Here is a 21,676-nt window from a genome sequence, read left to right as displayed (position 1 = left end):
GTGCACATTCACTGTGAACATCTGCTTGGCCCATGTCCCTGTTTGTGTTCATGTGAATGCGTCTGATGCTGCAACGCCCCCTGGTGCTCAACCATCATATGGCCCTTCCTATGGCCCTGTCACATGGAGGCATTCTGGGTCCAGCCAGTCCATGCCCTGCAGGACCATGTCTGTCTAACTCTGTGACTTTCTTTTTTTTTTTTTTTTTAAAGAGAGAGGGAGAGAGAGAGAGAGAGAGAGACAGAGAATTTTAATATTTATTTTTTAGTTTTTGGCAGACACAACATCTTTGTTTGTATGTGGTGCTGAGGATCGAACCCGGGCCTCACGCATGCCAGGCGAGCGTGCTACCGCTTGAGCCACATCCCCAGCCCTAACTCTGTGACTTTCTCCCCTCAGTTATGTGTGGCTGCTGGGTCCTTGGGTTAGGAACATCAGTTGGTCAAGGATACTCTGAGAGGCAGGAGAGGGGCAGTAGGTGAGCCTCAGGGACAGTGACCCAGAGAAGAGAGAATAGAGAGACAAAAGGATTAGAGTCCCCAGAGCATCAGCTTTGTAGGGGTGCTTTTCCCAGATGCTGGGGGTGCTGCCAGCCAATCCCCTCTCTCCCTGTGTGCGGTCAGGGTCTAAGTGTTCACCGGCTGATTCACACACTTAGAGGCCTGCTGGTGATGGTGACATGGAAGCTGATGAGGTTCCTCCACGGCTGCCATTCAGCCTGTACCTTCAGGCCTGGAGGATGACGACTCTGCACAAAATCAGATCCTTGGTTCCCAGTGCCGCTTCTGTTGACTTTCATGGAGGTTGATCCTGGGAAGTCTTCCTCCTCTTACCTTCGTGACCCATCAGTCACTAAGACTGTCTGAAGACTCAAAGTCAAGAGGCCACCAGTGCCTCTCCATCTACCTGCAGGTCCACACTGACCCCTTTCTTCTCTTCTTGTCCCAGCCTCTACACCCCAGCACCGTCTTCCAGATGACAAATCTGCATAATTTGTCCCTGGTTAAAACCTTCCCGTTGCTTTCAGCCCACACCCCCATCACAGCTTATGAGCCCCTTGCAGTCTGATCTTTGATTATCTTTCCACCTATTCAGAGCTACATTCCCTCAGCACATCTTGTCCTCTGGTCCCCGGCTCCTGCTGTCCCCTCTTCCAGGCACACTTCTCCCCTGTAGTCTACTACTCTGGCCAACACATTGAGTGCCCTCTGATTTTTCAGATTTCTGCTTAGGTGTCCTTCCTTCCTCCCTGTCCCCCAAGTCTGGACTGGTCTATGTCTGTGTTTTCACAGCTTTTTGAGTTCCAGAAACACACATGGGGCCTGTTTACTGGTCAGGCTCTCTACCAGTTCATGGGGAAAACTTTTCTGGTGGAGGGGAGGTGTTGAGAACAGGAGAACTTCAATGCCATGGGAACTTGTCCTCAGGGAGACAGGAAGTCACAGGGAGCTTTTGGCAGGGGAGTGGCATGACTCAGAACCCCACTGGCATTGTGTCTCTCCTTCCTGCCCCAAATGGGTTTTCCCAGAACATAATAGTCCTAGTTGCAAATGCTTTTCATGTAACCATCAATAGCCAGGAACTCTGGCTGAGAAAGAGTAGGTGTGGGATTGGAATAGGTAAAATAGGGTAGTAGGGCAAGGGAAGACATTGGGAGAATATAGAAATCAAGATTTGTTTTTTAAATGATTCTGGGGATTGAACCCAGGGCTTCACACATGCCAAACACACTATCACTGAGTTACCCTCCCAGCCTCATCTTCCCCCAGGGAAGAGAGGGAAGAACCCAGGCACTAGGGCTGGGAGCTTGTGTCCCAGCTCCTGAGTGTCAAGGCTGTAACTGGAGAAGACTGTGTCTAGTGAGTTTGCCTAGTTGCTCTGCTGAATTCTGTTCTGTGTTATGTAGGAGCCAAAACCAGGTGGCAGAGAGAAGGGGACTTAACCTTAATAGGAGGCTTCTGGGGCTAAAATCTCATCTAGGTTGGATCCCCCTGGTGTCCCAGGACTTCCATACTCCTGAAATGCTTTTGAAAACCACCCTCCTGGCCAGGGCAGATAACACCTGAGGGGGACTGACCATGGCTGTGGCCCCTGAGGGGCTGAGTTCAAGTCCAACAGCCATCATTCACAAATTCTCTGCCTGCCATTTACCCTCCAAATATCTCCTGGGTCCAGATCCTGCCTCATCCTGTTATGGACGACAGAGTAAGGTCAGTTTGATCCTCAATTTCAGAGACCTTCTCTGGTGGGGACAAAGACCCAGACACAGACAGTGTGAACCTAGGGCAGGCTGTGGTTTAATGAACACCTATTCAGGACCACATGGCTTGGGGAGGGCTGGAAAGGCTTCCTGGGGAAAGTGGTTCTCCAGAGAGTTTGAAGAATGTGCTGGAACTTGCCATGAAGCCAGTGGCAGGACAGATTAGGGAGAAGCAGGAACTTGTACGAAGGCCCAGAGGCAGGAAGTAGACTGGTGACATTTCGAAAGAGTGCTACACCAGTCTTGCAGAGGCTGATTGATTTGAGAGGCTGTTTTAAGGGACATGAGCCTAGAATAGCCTAGGTTAGATTAAAGTGTCTTGGCAGGAGCAGAAAAAGAGGCCGCCTTCCTGGAACTTTGATAACCTTTGGGTTGGTCCTAGTCTAGAAGGCCCAGGCCTGCCTCAGAGCTCCTCTGAGACTTTCCTGCTCTTCTGCTGTTGGTGCCACTGTTGGATCCTCCTGGGGAGCGTCTCTGTCCAGAACTGCATTCGGGCCTCCTTTAGCTTTTGCCTGATTCGTGGCACCAGGCCAATCTCCAGGTATTGCTCTGACTTACTGAACCGGGGCCAAACAGGTAGCCCTTTGCCATTGGGGTCCCTGAGAGAGAGGAATGAATGAGAACCAAGGCCTTTTGTGCTGACCCTCTTGGGGGCAGATCTGAGTGTCTCAGTCCCCAAATCTCAGGTTCAAAGCCAGTCATGCTCATTCACTCACCCTGTTCTGGCGAAGTGGGTCCACTGGGCCATCATGGTGAGGCTCAGCTGCTTCTCTTCCTCTGTGGCCTCTGGAAAGGCTGGGGGATGGGGGAATTAGACCTGGATCAGGGTCAGAAGGGACCTGGAAGGAATCCAAGGGTCTCTGCAGCTGGCTGGAGACCTCTGTCCCGACAAACCCACTCTGGAACCTTGGAGCACGGCAGCCCAGGAATTGCATGTCTGTCTGTCTGTCTGCCCGTACCTAGGAGGGAACGCTCATCCATAAGGAAAGGACCCCCGAACATGAAGGCACTCTCAGCTCCATGGTCAGCCTTGACCCAGGCTGGTTTGATCTTCACAAAAGAACTGGGTGGATGCTGGAACTCATAGAAAAAGACGGAGCCTCCAGAATCTGTAGAAAAAGGGAAGGATCGGAGTTAGGTGCCCACAGCATGATCAGGGCCTGCCCTTGGCTGCACAAACTTGTGAAAACATCAATCTTAATCATACAAATGATGAAGATAACATGATTAGCAGCAAGCATTACTGAACTACTGCTAGGTGTTGGGTCCCTGCTCCATGAGCTATATGTGTGATCAGTTATTTAATCTTCATAACAATTTTGAATTAGATTATCCCCATTTTACAAATGAGGAAAGCCAGGCACAGAATATAGTTCAGCATCTTTCTGGAGGTCACCAAGTTAAGAACTTGGAGCTATTCTAGAACTGTGTCAGGGAATGGCAGCCGGGCTTGATGGAAGCAAGATGTCTCCCAGGAGAAGTATGAAAAGAAGACAAAATTATTCATACGTTGAATTAACCCCTGAGGATTGTGAAGAGCCCTTCTGGGTGACCTTTGATGAATCACTGTACCTCTCTGAGCTTCTGTTTTCTCCTTTGCAAGGTATTCTGCCAGAGATACCTCTCACTACTGTGATGCTGCATCCCAGAGAAAGAGGGCTTTGGGAGTGGCAGAAGGGTGTAAGACAAAGGGCATCAGGGTAATGTTACCTGTGATAACCAGCTCCTGGGCTCAAGTAGGGAGGGTGGGGCAGATGGTCAGGGATAGGCTTACCCTGGAGATTTCTTGAGAAATTCAAGGTGGGAATGCAGATAAGGATGTCACCCATCAATTCCTGGAAGCTGTGGCGTCTGGCTTGTGCATCTGAGTGATTGTCTATGTATTCATCTATGATGGTGAGCATCATCTCAGGGGGCACATCCTGGGGCAAGAGGTCATGCTCAGGCCTGCTCAGTTCCCATAACTGTGACAGACCTTCCCAAGAAGCCCTATGCTCTCCAGAATAAGTTCCCTCAAATGCCAGAGCTCATATTCCAGGGGTCAGCCACCTGTCTCCCTGCTTCTCTGGAAATTCTAGATGGTGTCTGGGTAGGATAAGCTCAGGTTTGGAGTCAAATCCTAGTTCTGTGGTCACTGTTTGGCTGTGTGACTTTCGACGGGGTGATTGAGCCTCTCTGAAAGGTGATCTTTGCCTGGCAGGTTTGTGAAGTTTCCAGAACAGAAGAGTAGACATGGACTTGGAGTGGTTGGGATAACTGGGAAAGTGACCAGGGCTGGGGTCTGACTATAATTCCATCTGGCATCCAACAGCTTAGGCTCTGGGGTTAGACAGAGCTGACTCAAGATCTGTCTCTTGCCCTTATCTACCACGAGTTTCAGTTTCCTTATCTGTAAAATGGAGATAATAAAAGTCCCTACTTCACAGACGTGCTGGGATGAATGAAGGACATGAATGCCTATCCTTGTGCTCAGGATAGCACAGTCCTCAGCACACGGGATGTTCTACTTATTAAGGAGCAGTGACAGTGACGATGACGATGATGATGATGGTGATGATGATTTTCCTTTGAGAACCACATTGACTCATGCCTAAGGGGATCCTTCAGTGGAACAAAAATTCAGCATTTGGGTCAAGGGGCTTGGTGAAGGTTGGGTATCTGTGAGGGCGAAGGATAGGAGCTGAGACTGTGCTGGATCAGATACCTACCAGCCTCCTCCCCCTGCTTCTTGCTCACCGAATCAGTCAAGAAGCGTCTCAAGATGGCCAGCATGTCCTCCTGGCTCATCTGTTCCATCTTATCCAGAATACCCCAGGCCTGCAGGGACAACCAAGGCCCTCTCAGTATAGCTGGACCACAGCCCTCCCCATTCCCAGCTCTGGGCAGGGCAAGAGCGTGTTCACAACCCTGTGTCCATACACTCATTATGGACAAACCCACAAGTCCAAAGACCTCAAAAGATAAACCTCAAATTGGTGTGGGGGGTAGTGGTGACTGGGAACAGTAGTATCACATGCAGCAGGCAGTGGTTGATGGTAGCACCACAGAAAATGAGAGAAAGTTTTTCAATATTTTTATGGAATAACATTAAGACTTCCAGGGGCTATAGCAAGAGCTACAGGCAAAGTTAAAAATGTCAAATGTTAGCTTTATATAAGTTATAATTTAGAACACTGAAGACTGACTCCCTGGGTTCAAGTCTCGGCTCTGCCACTTACTAGGTACACAACCTGGGACAAGGTACTTAAATTCTTTGTGCCTCAGTTTCCTAATCCATAAACAAAGAATCATAATAACCTACTAGTGTGGTTTGGATCCAGAATGTGTTCCTGAAAGCTCATGTGTCAAAAGCATGATCCCCAAAGCAGCAAGGTTTAGGGTGAGGCTTTAAGGTAATGACTGGGACATAAGGGCTCTGACCTCATCAGTGGATCAACCCCTTTCCTAGTTCATTGATAGCTGAATGGATTATTGGCAGGTGGGATCTAGTAGGAGGAAGTAGGTCATTGTGGGTCCTGGGAGGGTTTATCTTTCCCCTGCCCCTCTCCTCCTGCTTCCAGCTTCTGCTTTCCTCCTCCATGCCCTTCTGCCATGATGATCAGCCTCACCTCAGGCTCAGAGCGATGGAGCCAGCAGCTGTCTATGGACTAAGACCTCTGAAACCATCAGCCCCCAAATAAACTTCTCCTCTAAGTTGTTCTTGTCAAGTATTTTTGTCACAGTGACAAAAAACTGACTAACACACCTGCCTCCCAGGACTGTCATGAAGACTGAGTGTGTTAGTGTACACAGTAGCCCTGACAGAGATTAAGCACTATGGAGATGTTAGTTATTAAAATTCATTTCATTGCTACTAGGCTCTTTGTTAATCTTGTAAGAATAAGAATGAAAAATTCACAAATGAGCACACAGTGTCTTCTAACCCTCAGTTAGATCAGAAGGTGATCTTATTTGGAGAAAAGGGTCTTAACAAAAGTACTTAAATTAAGCTGGGTGTGATGGTGCATGCCTGTAGTCCCAGCTACTCAGGAGGCTGAGGCAGGAGGATCACAAGTTTGAGGACAGACTTGTCAACTTGGAGAGACCCTATCTCCAAATAAAAAATAAAAGGGGCTCAGTGGTAGAGCACCCCTGGGTTCAGTCCCCAGTGCCACAAAACAAACACCCCTTCCCCCCAAAAAAGGGTAATTAAGATGATTACAGAGGTAATCATTAGGGTGGGATCTCATTGAAAATAATTGGTATCCCTGAATACAGAAAAATTTGTACACAGAGGCAGACACGTACAGAGGGAAGACTATGTAAAGATAGGGTGGACGGCAAGCCAAGGTTGACCATGGCTACCCACCCGAAGCTAGGAGAGAGGTCCTGAGAGATTCTCCTTCACAGCGATTGATTTTTAAGCAGGGATGCCAAGATAATTCAGTAGATAAAGAAGGTTTTTTAACAACATGGTATTAGGACAGTTGGAAAACCATATGCAACAAAACCTCTAAAACCATATTCAAAAATTAACTTCAAATAAGTCATAGACCTATATGGAAGAGCTAAAATTATAAAATTCTCAGGAGAAGACATAGGGCTAAATCTTTGTAATCTTGGATCAAGCAATCCATCTTTTTAGATATGCCACAAAAAGCACAAGCAACAAAATAAAAAATATATGAACTTCATAAGATAAAAAACTTGAGTGTTTCAAAGGATACTACCAAGAAGGTAAAAAGACAATGCACAGAGTGGAAGAAAACATTTGCAAATAATGTCTGATAAGGAACTTGTATCCAGAATATGTAAAAGACTCTTACAACTCGGGGCTGGGGCTGTAGCTCAGAGGCAGAGTGCTTGCTTAGCATGTGTGAGGCACTGGGTTCGATCCTTAGCACCACATAAAAATAAACAAAATAAAGAAATTCTGTCCATCTTTAGACAAAAATATATATAAAAAAGACTCTTACAACTCAACAACAACACCAACAAAAGACAAATAATCCAATTTTTAAAATGGGCAAAGGATTTGAATAGATATTTCTCCAGAGAAGGTATAAAAATAGCCAATAGGGCTGCGGATAGAATTCAGCGGTAGAGCACTTGGCTAGCATGCATAAGGCCCTGAGTTCAATCTCTAGCACCACTAAAAAACAAAGGCCAATAAATACCTGAGAGGATACTCAAACATCTTTAGGAAAATGCACACCCTCTTCACACCCACTAGGGTGGTTGGAATAAAAATGAGAGAATCAAAACAAGCGTTGACAAGAATGTAGACAAATTAGAACCCTCATATACTGCTGGAGGAAATGGGAAATGGTGTAGTCACTTTAGAATACAGTCTTGCAGGTCTTCAAATGATCAAATATATTTGCCATATGATCCAGCAATTCCACTCCTACATATATAATCAAGAGAAATTAAAACATATATGCGATCATGTAGATGTGGTTTGAGTGTCTCTGTCTCTCCACCCTGCCCCTCAGGTTCATGTGTAGGAAGTTCAGTCCCCAGTATGGCAATATTGGGAAAGAGTGGGCCTTTAAGAGGTGAGGCCTAGTTATTGGGAACATGGGGGCTGTGGGGAAGGATTAACATAGTTCTCATGGGACTCCTGGTGAGTTCTTGTAAAAACCAGTTGTTATTAAAGAGCCCCTCCTCTCCTGTCTTGCATGTGATTACTCCTACCATTGTGTTGTAATCTGATATTAGTAATCCAGCCATGGGGCCATCATCAGAATCTGCACAATGTTGTTTGGACTTTCAGCCTCCAAAACTATGAGCTAAATAAACCTTTTTACAAATTACTCAGCTTCAAGTGTTTCCTTATAGTGATGGACAACATATTTGCACAAAAATTTATGAATAAATTTGTGTAGCAGAATTATGCACAATAACCAAAAAGGTGGCAACAACCCAAGTGTCTATCAACTGACAAATGGATAAACAAAATGTGGTATATGGTATCCATATAATTGACTCTGCAGCCATAAAAAGGAATGAAGTACTGATACATGCTATCACATGAATGAACCTTGAAAACATCATGTTAGTGAAAGAAGTCAGACACAAAAAGCCACATATTTTATGTGTGCATTTATATGAAATGTCCTGAATAGGCATATCCATAGATTTGACAGAAAGTAGATTAAAGACAGAAAATAGATTAGTGGTTGCTAGAGGTTGAAGGAGGGGGAACGAGGAGTGACTGCTAATGGGAACTGGGCTTCTCTTTAGAGTGATGCAAATATTCTGGAATAAGATAACAGTGACTGGGGTGGGGGTGAGGGTGGGGTTGTGGCTCAGTGGTAGAGCGCTTGCCTTGTATGCGTGCGGCCCTGGGTTCCATCCTCAACACCACATAAAATAAATAAATAAATAAATATGAAGATATTGTGTCCATCTACAATTAAAAAATATTAAAAAAGAAGATAGCAGTGACATCAACTTTGCAAATATACTAAAAACTAGACTGAATATACTAAAATACTAGACTTTATAGGAGTGAATTTTCATGGTGTATAAATGATATCTCAATAAAACTCATATTTTTAAAATGATGATCTGTAAGTGCTGGTAAGTTTGCAAGGAAACTTGTGGATTCAAGTTGCTGGTGGCAGGGTAAATTGGTGTAGAAATTTTGGAAAGTGCTATGCCAATGGCATTATGTAAGAAGTGGAGGGGTTTCCACGAGAGGTATCGATTACTTTCCATGGCTAAAGCTTTTACCATGGATATTTAGTCAACATCGAGTTTGCTGAAAATTTTACAACTGTGCTACTGTGGATGACTAAGGGGCGGGGGTGATCAGCTCCTGCCCCAGATGTAGGGAGCAGCCCTCAGATTCCCTGAAGCTGAGAAACGACCTCAGCTTAGATCCTGGGCATAGGCAAGCTTGGACAGGTCTTGGGAGTCAACCAGGTTGGCACTCTGTCATTTTTGTGCTCACAGCTGCCTGTCAATAGTGTGACGGCAAGCTGTCTGCCAGAGTCTGGGACATTGACCTGGAAACTTGTACAGTCTTTGTCCTTGAGTGTCAAGAGAACAAGAACCTTTCATGCTGTTAGCAGTGCCCCTCCTGGGGATTGATTGCAAAGGAATAAGTTAGAGGACAAAAGCTGTGGACATGAAGGTGTTCACTGCACTGTTTGCTGCAGAAGCGAAAACTATAAGCTGCCCAAATGCCGAAGTGAAGAAACAAGATGAGACCCTTTCTTTGTGGGAGGTTTGCGGCCATTAAAAATAATTGTTGGGCTGGGGGTGTAGCTTTAATGGTAGAGTGCTTTATCTAGCACATTCAAGGCCCTTGATTCCATCTCCAGCACCACAACAAACAAACAAAAAAGACTTCTGCAGAGGTGAGTAGACAAGTGAGAATGATAATAATAAGACGCTCAGGAGGAAAGCACAATGTTGATATTTTGTGGGGAGTTCTGTGTGCAGAATGGACTGGAAAGTACATGTCCCATGACTTGATGCTGTCTGAAATCTCAGAGTCTTAGGTAGTCAGTCTCTCAGGCATAGAGTCAAACTAACTAGTCTCACAGAGTCTAATGTAGAGACAAGATCCCAACAGGAGAGTTCTGTGGATCGGAATTGCCCAGACCACTTTGGGCAAAAGCTTGATCTCCATAAAGGAAATATATGCCTTATGAAAATGAAGCTTAGTGACCTTGAGAGAGTCCCTTAAACCTTTTGAGCCTCAGCTTTCTTACCTACCAAATGGGAGGAAAGGAGCGCTCAGTGCACAGGACTGTCATGAGGACATTGGGGTAGAAGCAGATTGGCTGGAAAGGGACCTGAAGGGCATAGATGCTGGAGGACACTCACCTTGGGAATGAGCCAGCCAAACTCATGATTGTTGACACCCAGGAGGAAGGGCACAGAGTGGAACTGCCGCTCATTTATGAGCTCCTGGGGACTTTGGGGAAAGAAGGAGCCATCAATGGTGTAGGAAGAGATCATATTATTCTGCAGGAGAAAACAAGGCAGGAGGTCCCTGAGTCAGGACCAAGCCTCAAAGGATGGGAATCCTAAGGGCCACCCAGATGCATGTTTGAGTGACTGACCCTTGAGGAGATGGAGGGTCCAGCGGGGAGTAAGGAGACCTGGAGCAACTACTGCTTCCAAACAGATGTCTTCCCTAGCAGCCAGGGCCTACCCTTGGGGCTGGGGTGGACCCTCATCTCCTTCCTCTCATGATAGCTGCCCCAAGTCTCACCTCAGATTGGTAACTTCCCCTCTGCTCCCATAGGTGCTGGACAGGACCTTTTCTGTGCTATTGTCTGTCACCATCCCCCAAGAGGCTGCATACCGACAGGCTGTTGATCAGCTCCTGCCCTTTCTTCTGCTGAAGGCATTGTACCAGTTCGGCCGGGGAGTCAGAGTTGCAAGCCAAGGAGCGTGCTACATTCTGGAGAAACACATGTCACGCCTCCCTCTCAGCCCCCCCCCGTCTCCATCCTTCCAGTCTACTCCTTCTCGTACAGAGGGGTTGTGTTTGTAGAATACTGGGCTGTTACGTTACAGATCAGGCCCAAGCCTGGCCAGATACCTGCCACCAACCCTGAGAGGCCCATCCCTGCTCTGTGTGGCCCCCAGTGACATCAAAATGCCATTCCTTGTTGAGGGAGGATGGAATGAGTGCCCTTTGCCCCTCTGAGAACTGTGTTCTTTTCTGTGTCAATACAGTTTGGGTAGGGAACAAGGACCGGGGTAGGGTGCGGAGTGGGAGGAGCTCCATCAGGCCACAGTCTGGGGATGCAGGGGGTGCCACGATTGGAGCAGGCCAGGGGTCAGGTAGGAAGTGAGGCTGTTAGGGACAGCTTCAAGGGAGACAGGGAAGGACCTAAAGTTGAGGTGGAGAAAATCTCCATGGTGAGGCCATAGACAGGAGGCTCCTGTTGTCCAGTTAAGAGGCACTGTGCCCTGCTGAGGTTCCTGAATCATCTTGCACCAGGGGTTAAAGTATTCAGCTGCTCTTCTACCTTAGATGGGAGCTGGGGCCAGGCGAGGTTACTGACCCAGCCTCCCCTTGTCCCTGTCTCTATTGCTGGCCTTGCCCTGCCTCATCATGGTCTCTCTTGCCTGGGCTCTTCCTTGACCATCTCCCGGGCCTCCTGACCTCCAGAGTTGCTCCCTTCAGCCCATCTTCCACTCCAAGTAGTTCAGACTCATCTTTGCCCTGCTTCTTCCTGCCCTCTGGATCAAGTCTAGGTCCATTGCACGGCCTGTGAGGTCTCTGCAACGCTTCCTACTTCTCCAGCACCTTTACTTCCTGCTCTGTTCCCTAACATGTCCTATTCCCTACCTGATGGCTTCCTACTTCCAGGACCTCTCACTGTCTCACACCTGCAGCCTTTGCAGGTGCATGCGGTTCCCCTTCGAGAACTCTCTGGCTTCCCCTAGCAACTCCTTGCAAGGCTGTCAGTGAGAGTCTAGGGGTGGGGGGGGGGGGCGGATCTAGAAGCTGAATGGAAATCTCTCAAGCAGCAGGGTGACTGGGAATGGAGAGTTCCCCAAGCACCCTTGGGGAGAGGTGTGCTCCCCAAGATCTCATCCTGGGGAGGGGGCCAGAGATGATCCATTTAGGGGTGGCCTCCTCCAGGAAACCATGCCTGACTGCCCAGCCCCTGAAATATAGTCATTTCCTTTGAGCCTCCACAGGTACTGTGTGTTATTCATCCTGGTTTGTTCCTCTCTGACAACAGGAAGCTCCCCATCAGTGACCATCTCTCACTCTGAGACCTTAGGACCAGCACACATGGAGTAAGAGAGTAAAGAAAATGCAGACCTGAGCTTTGGGCCATGGGTTGGGTTCCATGAGCCCTGGAAGAGTGATGACCCCACTTTGTGCTATGGCTCTGTGGAATAGCCCTGTAGCCATCGGAGACAGGACCTGGGTGCAGTGGAGAAGACTGATGACTATTAGAAGAGCGCAGGAGCCGAGAGGTATGGGGCTACAGTAGCCCTCCCAGCCTGGCCCCAATTGCTAGCTCCCTGTGATGACTCACGAGTGCAGAGACGATGGCACCACCAGCAGATCCACCAAAGATGGTAACACAGTTGACATCACCCCCAAAGGGGGTGATGTTTTCCTGCACCCACTGTAGAGCAGCCACCACATCTAGGAAGCCCTGGTTGCCAGGCACATGCTTGTCCCCAGTGCTAGGGGACAGGATGGGGCAGTAGTTAGCTCAAACTGACTCCCCAGACATATTTTCCTTGGCCATTGCAGATTTACTTTGAATTAGCCACCAGGATCATGAACCTTCCTCTGTTCCCAAAGTCACCTGGCTATGAGCCATGCTTGGCACCTATACACCCAGTATGTGGTGTGGACAAGCTTAGCAGGGCAGCCAGACAGGACTGGCTCTCAAGTGGCTGCCTGGGCTTGTTGCTCTTTGCCCCCAATCCCTTCTGGGACTGTGGCCCTAGCCCAGGAAGCCAATATCATTTGTCCTAGGGACCAAGTTCAATGTATAATTCCAGCTTTGGCTGGGCCCATCCCCAGAGTAAAGCCTTAGGGAGATATCCTCCTCTGCCCCAATACTCAGGGTTGCAAGGCTCTCCATTTAGGCCCTGGACATCTATTCTAGGTCCTTAGTTCTTCTCATGGGTTGACTTTTCCAGGGCAGTCAATGCCTTCTTGCAGGCTATCCATCTCACCTGAAGAAGCCAAGGAGCCCAAGGCGGTAGTGGACTGTGACTACTACCACATCCCCATAGGCAGCCAGTGCTGATCCATCCTGGGAGGTGGCAGAACCAACAATCAGAGAGCCTCCATGGATCCATATCATGACCTGCAGAGATAACCATGGAGCAGTGACCCCCAGCTTCTGGGACCCAGCTGCCCAAGGCATTCTCAGGACCTCCAAGGTGGTTTGGGAACAGCAGGGAGCAGAATGGCAGGTGGGCAGGGTGGACATGGATCTCTGGGCTGTATACCGGCCTCCTGGTCTCTGAAGTGGTCTCAGCTGGGCTGTAGATGTTGAGGACCAGGCAGTCCTCAGAAACAGAGAAGAGCTTGTGTTTTCCATTGAGTGTAAATCTGCTGTTGTTCATTCTTTTCACATCCTGCAGGCACCTGTGGCCAAGGATGAGCCCGAGGGCCAGTTGGTCAGCCCCATAACTCCTGGAAGATAGACCCCTGACAACCTGTCTGCTTGGCCACCCCTGCCTGGGCTACTCACATGGGGGGATCGGTGCTGGCATCCCGCACACCCTCCCAGGGCTGGGCTGGGAGCGGGGCTGAGAACCGGAGAGGGCCCAGGGGTGCCTGAGCAAACGGGATGCCCAGGAAGACATTCACGAGGCGATCTGTGCCCTTCACACCCATCTGCCGGCCTCGCACACGGCCCAGTGGGGTGTCCACTTCAGGACCAGTGACTTTGGGCCCTGAGGGCAGGACACAGAGGCCATGGGGTGAGTTTGCAGGGTCCATGAGAGGATGGGGTGAAAGATGATCTCTCAGAGTGAAGGAAACACTTGCTCTCTGAGCACCTGTTCCTCCAGGCTCTGTGCTGAGCACTGCCATGCAGCACCATAGTTAACCTCCCAGCAGTCTGCAAGCTGGGCCCTCTGATTACCCCTTTGAGTACCCCCAACTTCCTCCTTTTGGCTTGGCATCGTTATTGCTTCCCTCCACACCAAACCAGACTTGCTGTGGGGCCTTGGGCCTTGGGCCCACTTGTCCACTTGAACCTCAGATTATTCATCTGCTAAAAAAAAAAAGTTCTAATAATCATGTCTTTATTTTCTATATTCTATTCTTTTTTTCTATATTATGTTTGTCATCTGGAGCCTTGTTGATCTTGGAGGGACTGCCTCTCCCAGGGTCAGCCAGTTTCTAAAGAGGACACAACATGTTGGGAAGCAAGTTATTCAATAGGAGCTTATCCAGAGCCATACCCCAGCCACCTCCTCAATGGACTTTCATAATCCTGGCCACTATCCACTAGCCCTGAGCACTCCAGGGCCAGGGACCAGACAACTTGGGACAGAGCCTCTATGCTCCAGACTCTGCTGAAATTATTCAAACTAGCCTATCTCAAGCCTGCTAAGCCTACTTACCTATTCCAGCTTGAGGAAACAATAAAGGTTCATGTCCACATTTTCCTTTCATTCCCTCTGCCACCTTGGGTGGCCCTGCAGGGTATGGTGCATCTCCTATTTCTAGGCAACAGTGAATAAACTTCTTTCTTTGTGACAGCCCTTTGCACATCTGCTTTTCTTACCATACCCAACTAAAATAAATCCTGAGTCCCCTTAAAACAAAGGACAAGTGTGTCCCTGGACATGGCTGCTCTGGGGATCACATACACAGCAAAGGCAGAGCCCCTACCCATATTGTATGCACACACCTCGGCATCCCTAAAAGCTGTGCCCCTTCCCTGAGCTGGCCACCCACTCTTCCCCATCCCTACTCACCTCCCTCCCCTCCTCACTTGGTCTTCCTGCCAACCCAGATATTTTCACTCTCAAACCCAGTGCTGTTCAGTGTATCTTACCAGTGGCCGTGGTAGTAAATGCCAGAAACAGAAAGCCCACCCATACCAGGGCACTGGACCCAGAATTTACCACTGTCCTCATGCTCCTCACAATGGATTGTGGGCAGAAGCAACAGAACATAAAACCTTTGGAACCCTGACCTTTGACACCGTCGATATTTAAAGGGCGATGTTGTTTAAACCTCCATAGTCCATCCCACTTGGCTGGTGACCAGCTTCATGTCTCATGCTCTGATTAAGTCAGGGGCAGAACTGGGAAAGTCCCTTGCAGAGGACAAAATATGATAGCCCAGCTATGTTCAGATCTCAGCTCTTACTCTAATTCCTATTTGCCATGGGCTGAGCTGCTTTCCTCTGTAGGTTCTTCCGCATGATATTCTTTGCCTCACTTCAGGCCTGGAGCAATGAAGTAGACAGACCATCAGAACCTCTCAAACTGATTTTAGCTGTCATGCCCTGAAGATACACATGGGAACCGAAGCCTCTGGCCAACAACCATGTGAATAAGCCATCTTGCAAGTGGATCCTGCAGTCCCAGTCAAGACGTCAGATAACCACAACTCTTTCTAACTACAAGCACATGTGAGACGCTGAGCAGGCTAAACCATCAGGCTAAACAGTTCTGAATTCCTGACCCACAGAAGCTATGAGAAAGTAAAATGTTTTTTGCTTAAGAAAAACAAACAAACAAACACAAACAACTCAGCTCTCCCACTTCAGTGATCCTCACAAGACCCTGTGTGCTCCTCAAGATGCCCTGAAGGAAGGGTGGCCAATGATTTGGAGCGCAACTCTGAATGGGCCAGTAGGCCCCTGGGTAAGGGGTATGCTGTTCATTCTTTCTGCTAGAGGTGTGCCTGAGCTCTGATGCCAGGTGGAGGAAACTAATTTGATTTTTTTAGAAAATTTAGGTGAAATTTTAAAAGTTGACAATTGAGCTGGGTGCAGTGGAACATGCCTGTGATCCTAGCTACTCGGGAGGCTGAGGCAGGAGAATCACATCACAGGTTCTGGGCAATTAAGTGGGACCCTGTCTCAAAATAAAAAATAAGAAGGGTTGAGGGTGTAGTTCAATGGTACAATTCAGTGTTGTTTAGTGTATTCCCAATGTTATGTAACTACCACACTTCTCTAATTATTAAAATCTCATCACTCCAGAAAAATATCCTGTAAGCTAATAAGTAATCATTCTCTATTTCCTCTGGTAATCACTAATCTGCTTCTGTTTCAATGGATTTATTTATTCTGGATATATTATATAAAAAGAATCATATGATGCATGACCTCTTAGGTCTGACTTCTTTCACTTAGCATAATGTTTTATATTGAAGTTTATCCAAGTTCTAGCATGTGTTAGTATTTGTTATAGCCAAATAAAATTTCATTGTATGTGTTTTAGTTCATTTTCTGTTATGATAATGAACCCCCTGAGTCAGACTTACTCTGTAAGAAAAAGAGATTTGGCACTGGGAGGTAGCCCAATGGTAGAGTGCTTGCCTAGTATGCATGAGGCCCTGGGTTCAATCTCCAGTACTGCCAAGAAAACAAAAATACACAAAAAACAAATAAACAACAGAAATTTATTTGGCTCAAAGTTCTGGAAGTTTAGAGGCATGACACCCACATTATCTTGGCTCTGATGAGGACCTAGTGATATATAGGACATGCAAGAGGCAAAGATCACATCTTGAAAAACAGAAATTCAGAGAGGCTGGGATCTTGGAATTCCTTCCAAGGACATGCCCCTAACGAACCTAAGGAGCTCATACCAGGCTCTCTCTTTCTCTCTTTTTCTTTCTTTCTTTCTTTTTTTTGGCACCCAGGATTGACCTTAGGGGCACTTGACCACTGAGCCACATCCCCAGCCCTATTTTGTATTTTATTTAGAGACAGGGTCTCATTGAGTTGCTTAGCACCTTGCCATCGCTGAGGCTGGCTTTGAACTCGTGATCCTCCTGTTTCAGCCTCCCCAGCAGCTGGGATTACAGGCATGTGAATAAGCCTCTTAAGCGCCCAGCTCTACCTCTTAAAGTCTGTCATCTCCCATTGCCACACTAAGGACCAAACTTTGAGTATGTGAACTTCTTTTTTTGTGGGGGGACAAACAAAATTCATACCAAAGCATTCCATCCGTGGCCCAAAAGTTCATGCCCTCACAATACAAACACATTCCTTCCACCCCCAAGAGTTCCAAAGTCTTACTTTGTTCCTGTTACTAAAAAATCCAAGTGTAAAATCTCCTCTAAGATTCAAGGCAAACTCTTTCAGTTCTGAGCTCCTGTTAAAAAAAAAAAGTCAAAAAACAAAACAAGTACATACCTCCAAGATGTAATGGCAAGACAGGGAGAGGATAAATGTAATGTCCCTTTTAGCAAAAGGAAGGAATTGAGAAGCAGAAAGGAGTAAATGGCCCATAGGAATACTTAAACCCAGCAGGGTAGGCATTAAATTCTAAGAAGTCTCCAAGTCTAGATCTTGTGCTCATCACAGCAGGAGTGAATGGCTTTGCCAGTCCACATGGCTACTCTTATAGTTGCATGCTGATGTCGGTGGCTTTCCGAGGCTGGTGTGGCATGCTACCTTTATGGGTCTCCACTTTGGTTTCACTTTCTCAGCTCCATTAGGCATTTCCCCACTGGGGAGTCCCTGCGGGGACTCTGACTCTGCAGCAAACTTCTGCCTGGTTTTAAAGGCTTTTCTTTGAAATCTGGAAGGAAGCTATCATGACCCTATAACTTTTGCACCTTGAATGCCTGTAGAACTTGCAACGTGTACATCACAGAGATCTGCCAAGGGCTTCAGTTCTGTGGGGCCTACTGTAAGGGACCGGCGAACGACAGAGGAAGAGACCACCAAGAGACCGACTCATGCAACAGCAAAAGGGGGTTTATTGAAGATCCAGCATGCTGGGGCTCTGTGCTCACTCAAGGAGGGAGAGCAGCCCAGAGCCCAGAGCCCAACTTGAGCAGGGTTTATATACATTTTTTTAGGGAGGGCAGGGACTTTACATACATCACAGTCCCCTTCAACAAATCACCATATACCGCGGGAAAATCAAACAACAACTCTTGAACATGATTAGTACATTCATTGGCGGGAACAGGTCGGGCGGGGGTGATAGGTCAGTCCTAAGAAGGGGGGTACATTCAAACTGATTGGTTTGGGCCCTGAATGCCTACGTGCCAAACTGCACAGGGCCCAGGTTATTTAACAACTAAATGGTCAGGGGGAATATCTACTGGGCAGTCCCGTGAATTGTCCTAACAGCTACAGGAATTTCAGGTTTTGAGTGTAGCATAGGAGCTTAACAATACCTGGTCTTTTACATTTTAACTCAGGCTTTGCAGCTTAGAAGCTTTACAATGCCTGGTCTTTAACTTCAGTTTCTTTTATCCTTTCACTACTTAAACTACAGCTACAGTGGTAGTAAAGCACATCATCAGATAGTTGGAATCCTGAGGTGGCCTTGCCCAGTGAATCTGTAGAGAGCAACCCAGTACTTTCCCCCAACTCGACCCCGGTACTGGGAGTTGAACCCAGAGCCTCATGCAGACTAAGCAAGGTGTCTGCCACTGAGTCACACCTTCAGACATTTCTATTTTATTTTGAGACAGGATTTTGCTGGTCTCAGACTTGTTATCCTCCTGACTCAGCCTTCTGAGTAGCTGTGATTACAGATGTGCACCATGTCCTCAAAACAAAGGAGGACCTAATCCATGGGGGAGACTGAGTTAAAGCACACTTAGCTACTCACTTGACAAACATTAAATAAGTGCTTGCTTATCCCCAAACCTGCCAGGATATAGGCAACCCAGCCTGGGCTCAGGAGCATATGCCAAGTCTGACTTCCTGGTGGAAGGAGTGTTAGGGGCTCAGCCTCAGATGTTCCCTGAAAACTGTCTTTCGCTCCTGCATTCCAGTCCTGCCTCCCATAGGCTCCCACAGCCCAGCACTGTCAGGGTTCCTTATCAGCACCTTTGGGGAGCAATCAGCATTTATCCAGATGTGAGTAGCCAGCATTCTGAGAGCACTGCTTCTCTTTGACCCCCACCCAATCAGCAAGCCTGCTGTGGATTTAGTTTTCCTTCCAGTGCACTCTGCTCCAAGCCATCACTCCAGCCCCTGCCTGGGCAGATGCTCTCTCTGCCCTGATTCTCCTGATCTAATTCATAGCTGGGCTGTGGGGCTCCTCCCACTCAGAGGTGTGTTACAAGCTTCTTCGAGTCTACTAGACAACATAATGTTTCTTCCTAATCTGGAGTCTGCAGTACACCACGGCTGGGTGAAGGTCCCCATGTGCTCTGCCACTTAGGGTAACATCTTACAGAGACCCTGGTATTGAGGGTAGCCAAGATAATAGTAAAAACATGAAATGAAGAAGCATCTCAGGAGTATATCTGTGTATATGTGTGTGTGTGTGCTTTTTTGTGTACTTGTGTATCAATATACAAATATATAGTGAAAGAGGGAGTGAAGAGAGGGCAGAGAAAATGGAGACAGAGTTTCAAAGTCTAGGGAAGCCAGGCATAGGGGTGCATGCGTAATCCCACTGGCTCAGGAGGCTGGGGCAGGAAAATTGTATGTTCAAAGCCAGCCTCAGCAACTTAGTGAGGTCTTGTCTCAAAATAAAAAATAAAAAGGACTGGGATGTAGCTTGATGGTTAAACACCCTTGGGTTCAACCTTTACTAGCAAACCAAACCAAACCAAACCAGAACCAAAAAACAAAACAAAAGTCTAGGGAAATGAGATACTGCTACATACCCATTCAATATAATCAGATTTAAAACCCATAAAGAAACTGATGGTGAGGATATGGAGCAATTGGCACCCTCATATATGGATGGATGGGAGGTAAAAACGATATGGTCATTTTGGAAGACAGTTTGACAATTTTTCAAAAGTTAAACGCACATTTATCATATGACTCAGCAATTACTTTCAGGTATTTTAAAAATATTATTATTATTATTTGTGGTACTGGAGATAAATCCAGGGATGCTCTACCTCTGAGTTATATCCATAGACCTTTTTATTTTTTATTTTGAGGCAGAGTCTCACTAAGTTGCTTAGACTGGCTTCAGATTTACCGTCCTCCTGCCTCAGACTCCTGAGTTGCTAGGATTATAGGTATGCACCACTGCACCTGGCCCTCTCAGGTCTTCACCCCCCCCCATAAAAAAACAAAAACAAAAACAAAAAAAACCCCGGAAGCCTGTGTATACACATAGTCATGTCTAAAAATGTCCAGATCATTTTATTAAATAGAGGTCCCAAATGGAAGTCACTCAGATGTGCATCAACTGGTAACATGTGCAGATGTGTACATGCAAGGCCACTCCCCAATAAAAGGGAAGAAATGCCACTTGAATCTCAAAGTCATTATGCAAGTGACACAGTCACAAATGACTCCTGTGCTATGATATTCTAGAAAAGGCAATCTTTGGCAACGGAAATCGATCAGGCACTTGCCAGGGAGCAGAGGTCAGTGTGATGACGAACTGTGAATGGGCATGTGGGAACATTTTGGAGCTTAAGAAACATTCTAAACCTGATGTGGTGTCGGTTATAGTCTCCTACATTTACTCAAATTTACCAAACTTTGTAGCTCAAATGGGTGAATTTAATTCATGGAAATGATCCACAATAAAGCTCTTAAAAAGAGCTACTGAAACTACTGAAATTCTGAAAAATACTCTTGAGGACCCACTCTGGGAAACAACCTGTGCATGCTCAGAACTGAAAACCATACAGGGGCATGTTTGCAGCAGGAGCACAATGAATGTTTTCAGCACAGAGTGGAAGGATTATGCACCAGTCCCTGTACACTAAAAGGAACTAAAAGGTCTTTTCACCTCTGCAGAGATCCAGTCAGCCCAGGCTTACCGCTATCCTCGTCTGCCCCCTGGTGTCCAGGATGGGAAACACGGCAATCTTCATCTTGAGCCCTAAAGGGCATGGTGCCCTGTGGTTGGGCTTAAATGCACTGGGTGAAAGAGGGAACTTAGTTTCTTGGGAAAACTGGTGCCCCATGGAGGCAAGTTGGAGATATGGAGGGTATAGGGAGAGTCCCAGGGTCCATGGAGTGAGGGACACAGCCTTTCCATGACAGAGAGAAAATGCTTTGGAGGAACAAAAAGGCATATTGAACTTCATCTGGCACTTTTGATTACTGAGATAAAAGATGAGAGGGTTTCTGTTGGAGGGGCCAAAAAAGTTTAGGGACATCAATGAGGTGAGAGGGAAAGTCAATCATGTGGATGCCATAGTCAGTGGGGGATGGTCAGGAGGCTGCAGATGAAATTCTGAAAGATTCTGGATGGACAGGCCCTCAGGGAGCCAGTGACAAGAATCTCTTCTGCTACCTGTCTGGACCTCCTGGCATGTCAAGGCCTCTTCCAGGATATACCCCACAGGGAAACATCTTCACAGCTGTGTTGTGATTGTGTCAGTGTGGGGTTCACAGTGTCTGCAGATCCACAGAGAATAAGAGGCAACTTCAGGACCCCACCTGGCTCTCCAGGATGCACCCAGCTGGCCCAGGCTCCAGAAGCCAATGGAAAAGCCCAGTCCTGCTTCTCATAAGTATGGGGCCTGTCACCTCCTTGGGACAGAAATAGATGGGTGTGTGTGTAGATTTAAATGTTAATGATGAATGACATTTAATCTCTAGGGACAATAGAGGGGCCCACTTCAGTGGCTAAGATGTATGCCTTGAAAGTTTGTGTGCTGCAATTTATATGCTGAAAAAACAATCTCCAATATGATAAATCATTAGTATTGTGATAAATTGGGCTTACTAACTGTATAAAAGAGGCCAAGAGAGATTATTTGCCACTTCTGCTAAGTGAGGATACAGTTAGAAGGTGCCATCTAAAAACCAGAGCAAGACATCCCCAGATAACAAATCTGCTAACACC

General features: G+C 47.1%; 1 protein-coding gene across 15 annotated transcripts; it reads right to left on the bottom strand.

The window, feature by feature from the left end:
- Positions 1-239: 239 nt before the first annotated feature.
- Positions 240-14,901, bottom strand: Ces3 (carboxylesterase 3). 15 transcript variants are annotated; one of them, XM_046434824.2, is made up of 14 exons: positions 14,758-14,854; positions 14,321-14,422; positions 13,441-13,645; positions 13,196-13,334; positions 12,917-13,050; positions 12,262-12,415; positions 12,042-12,146; positions 10,563-10,661; positions 10,079-10,219; positions 4,997-5,077; positions 4,035-4,182; positions 3,220-3,369; positions 2,977-3,055; positions 240-748 (listed from the first exon to the last, which is right to left on the bottom strand). In XM_046434824.2, exons 1-14 carry the CDS (start codon positions 14,837-14,839, stop codon positions 727-729), a joined length of 1,641 nt encoding a protein of 546 aa, XP_046290780.1. In that variant the 5' UTR covers positions 14,840-14,854; the 3' UTR covers positions 240-726. The 15 variants fall into 15 exon arrangements, with proteins under 15 accessions (XP_046290780.1, XP_046290781.1, XP_046290775.1 ...); XM_046434825.2 differs by lacking the exons at positions 240-748; positions 14,321-14,422 and adding exons at positions 2,276-2,859; positions 13,837-13,968 and having other exon boundaries at positions 14,758-14,863; XM_046434819.1 differs by lacking the exon at positions 240-748 and adding an exon at positions 2,276-2,859.
- Between the last annotated feature and the right edge of the window lie 6,775 nt (positions 14,902-21,676).

The sequence above is a fragment of the Marmota monax genome, unplaced genomic scaffold (assembly GCF_021218885.2).
Source record: "Marmota monax isolate L192 unplaced genomic scaffold, Marmota_monax_Labrador192_F-V1.1 WCK01_AAM20220418_F8-fsc00024, whole genome shotgun sequence".
In the NCBI taxonomy this organism is placed as follows: domain Eukaryota; kingdom Metazoa; phylum Chordata; class Mammalia; order Rodentia; family Sciuridae; genus Marmota; species Marmota monax.
The sequence above is the reverse complement of the archived record's forward strand: the minus strand, read 5'-3'. Positions and strand labels throughout refer to the sequence as shown.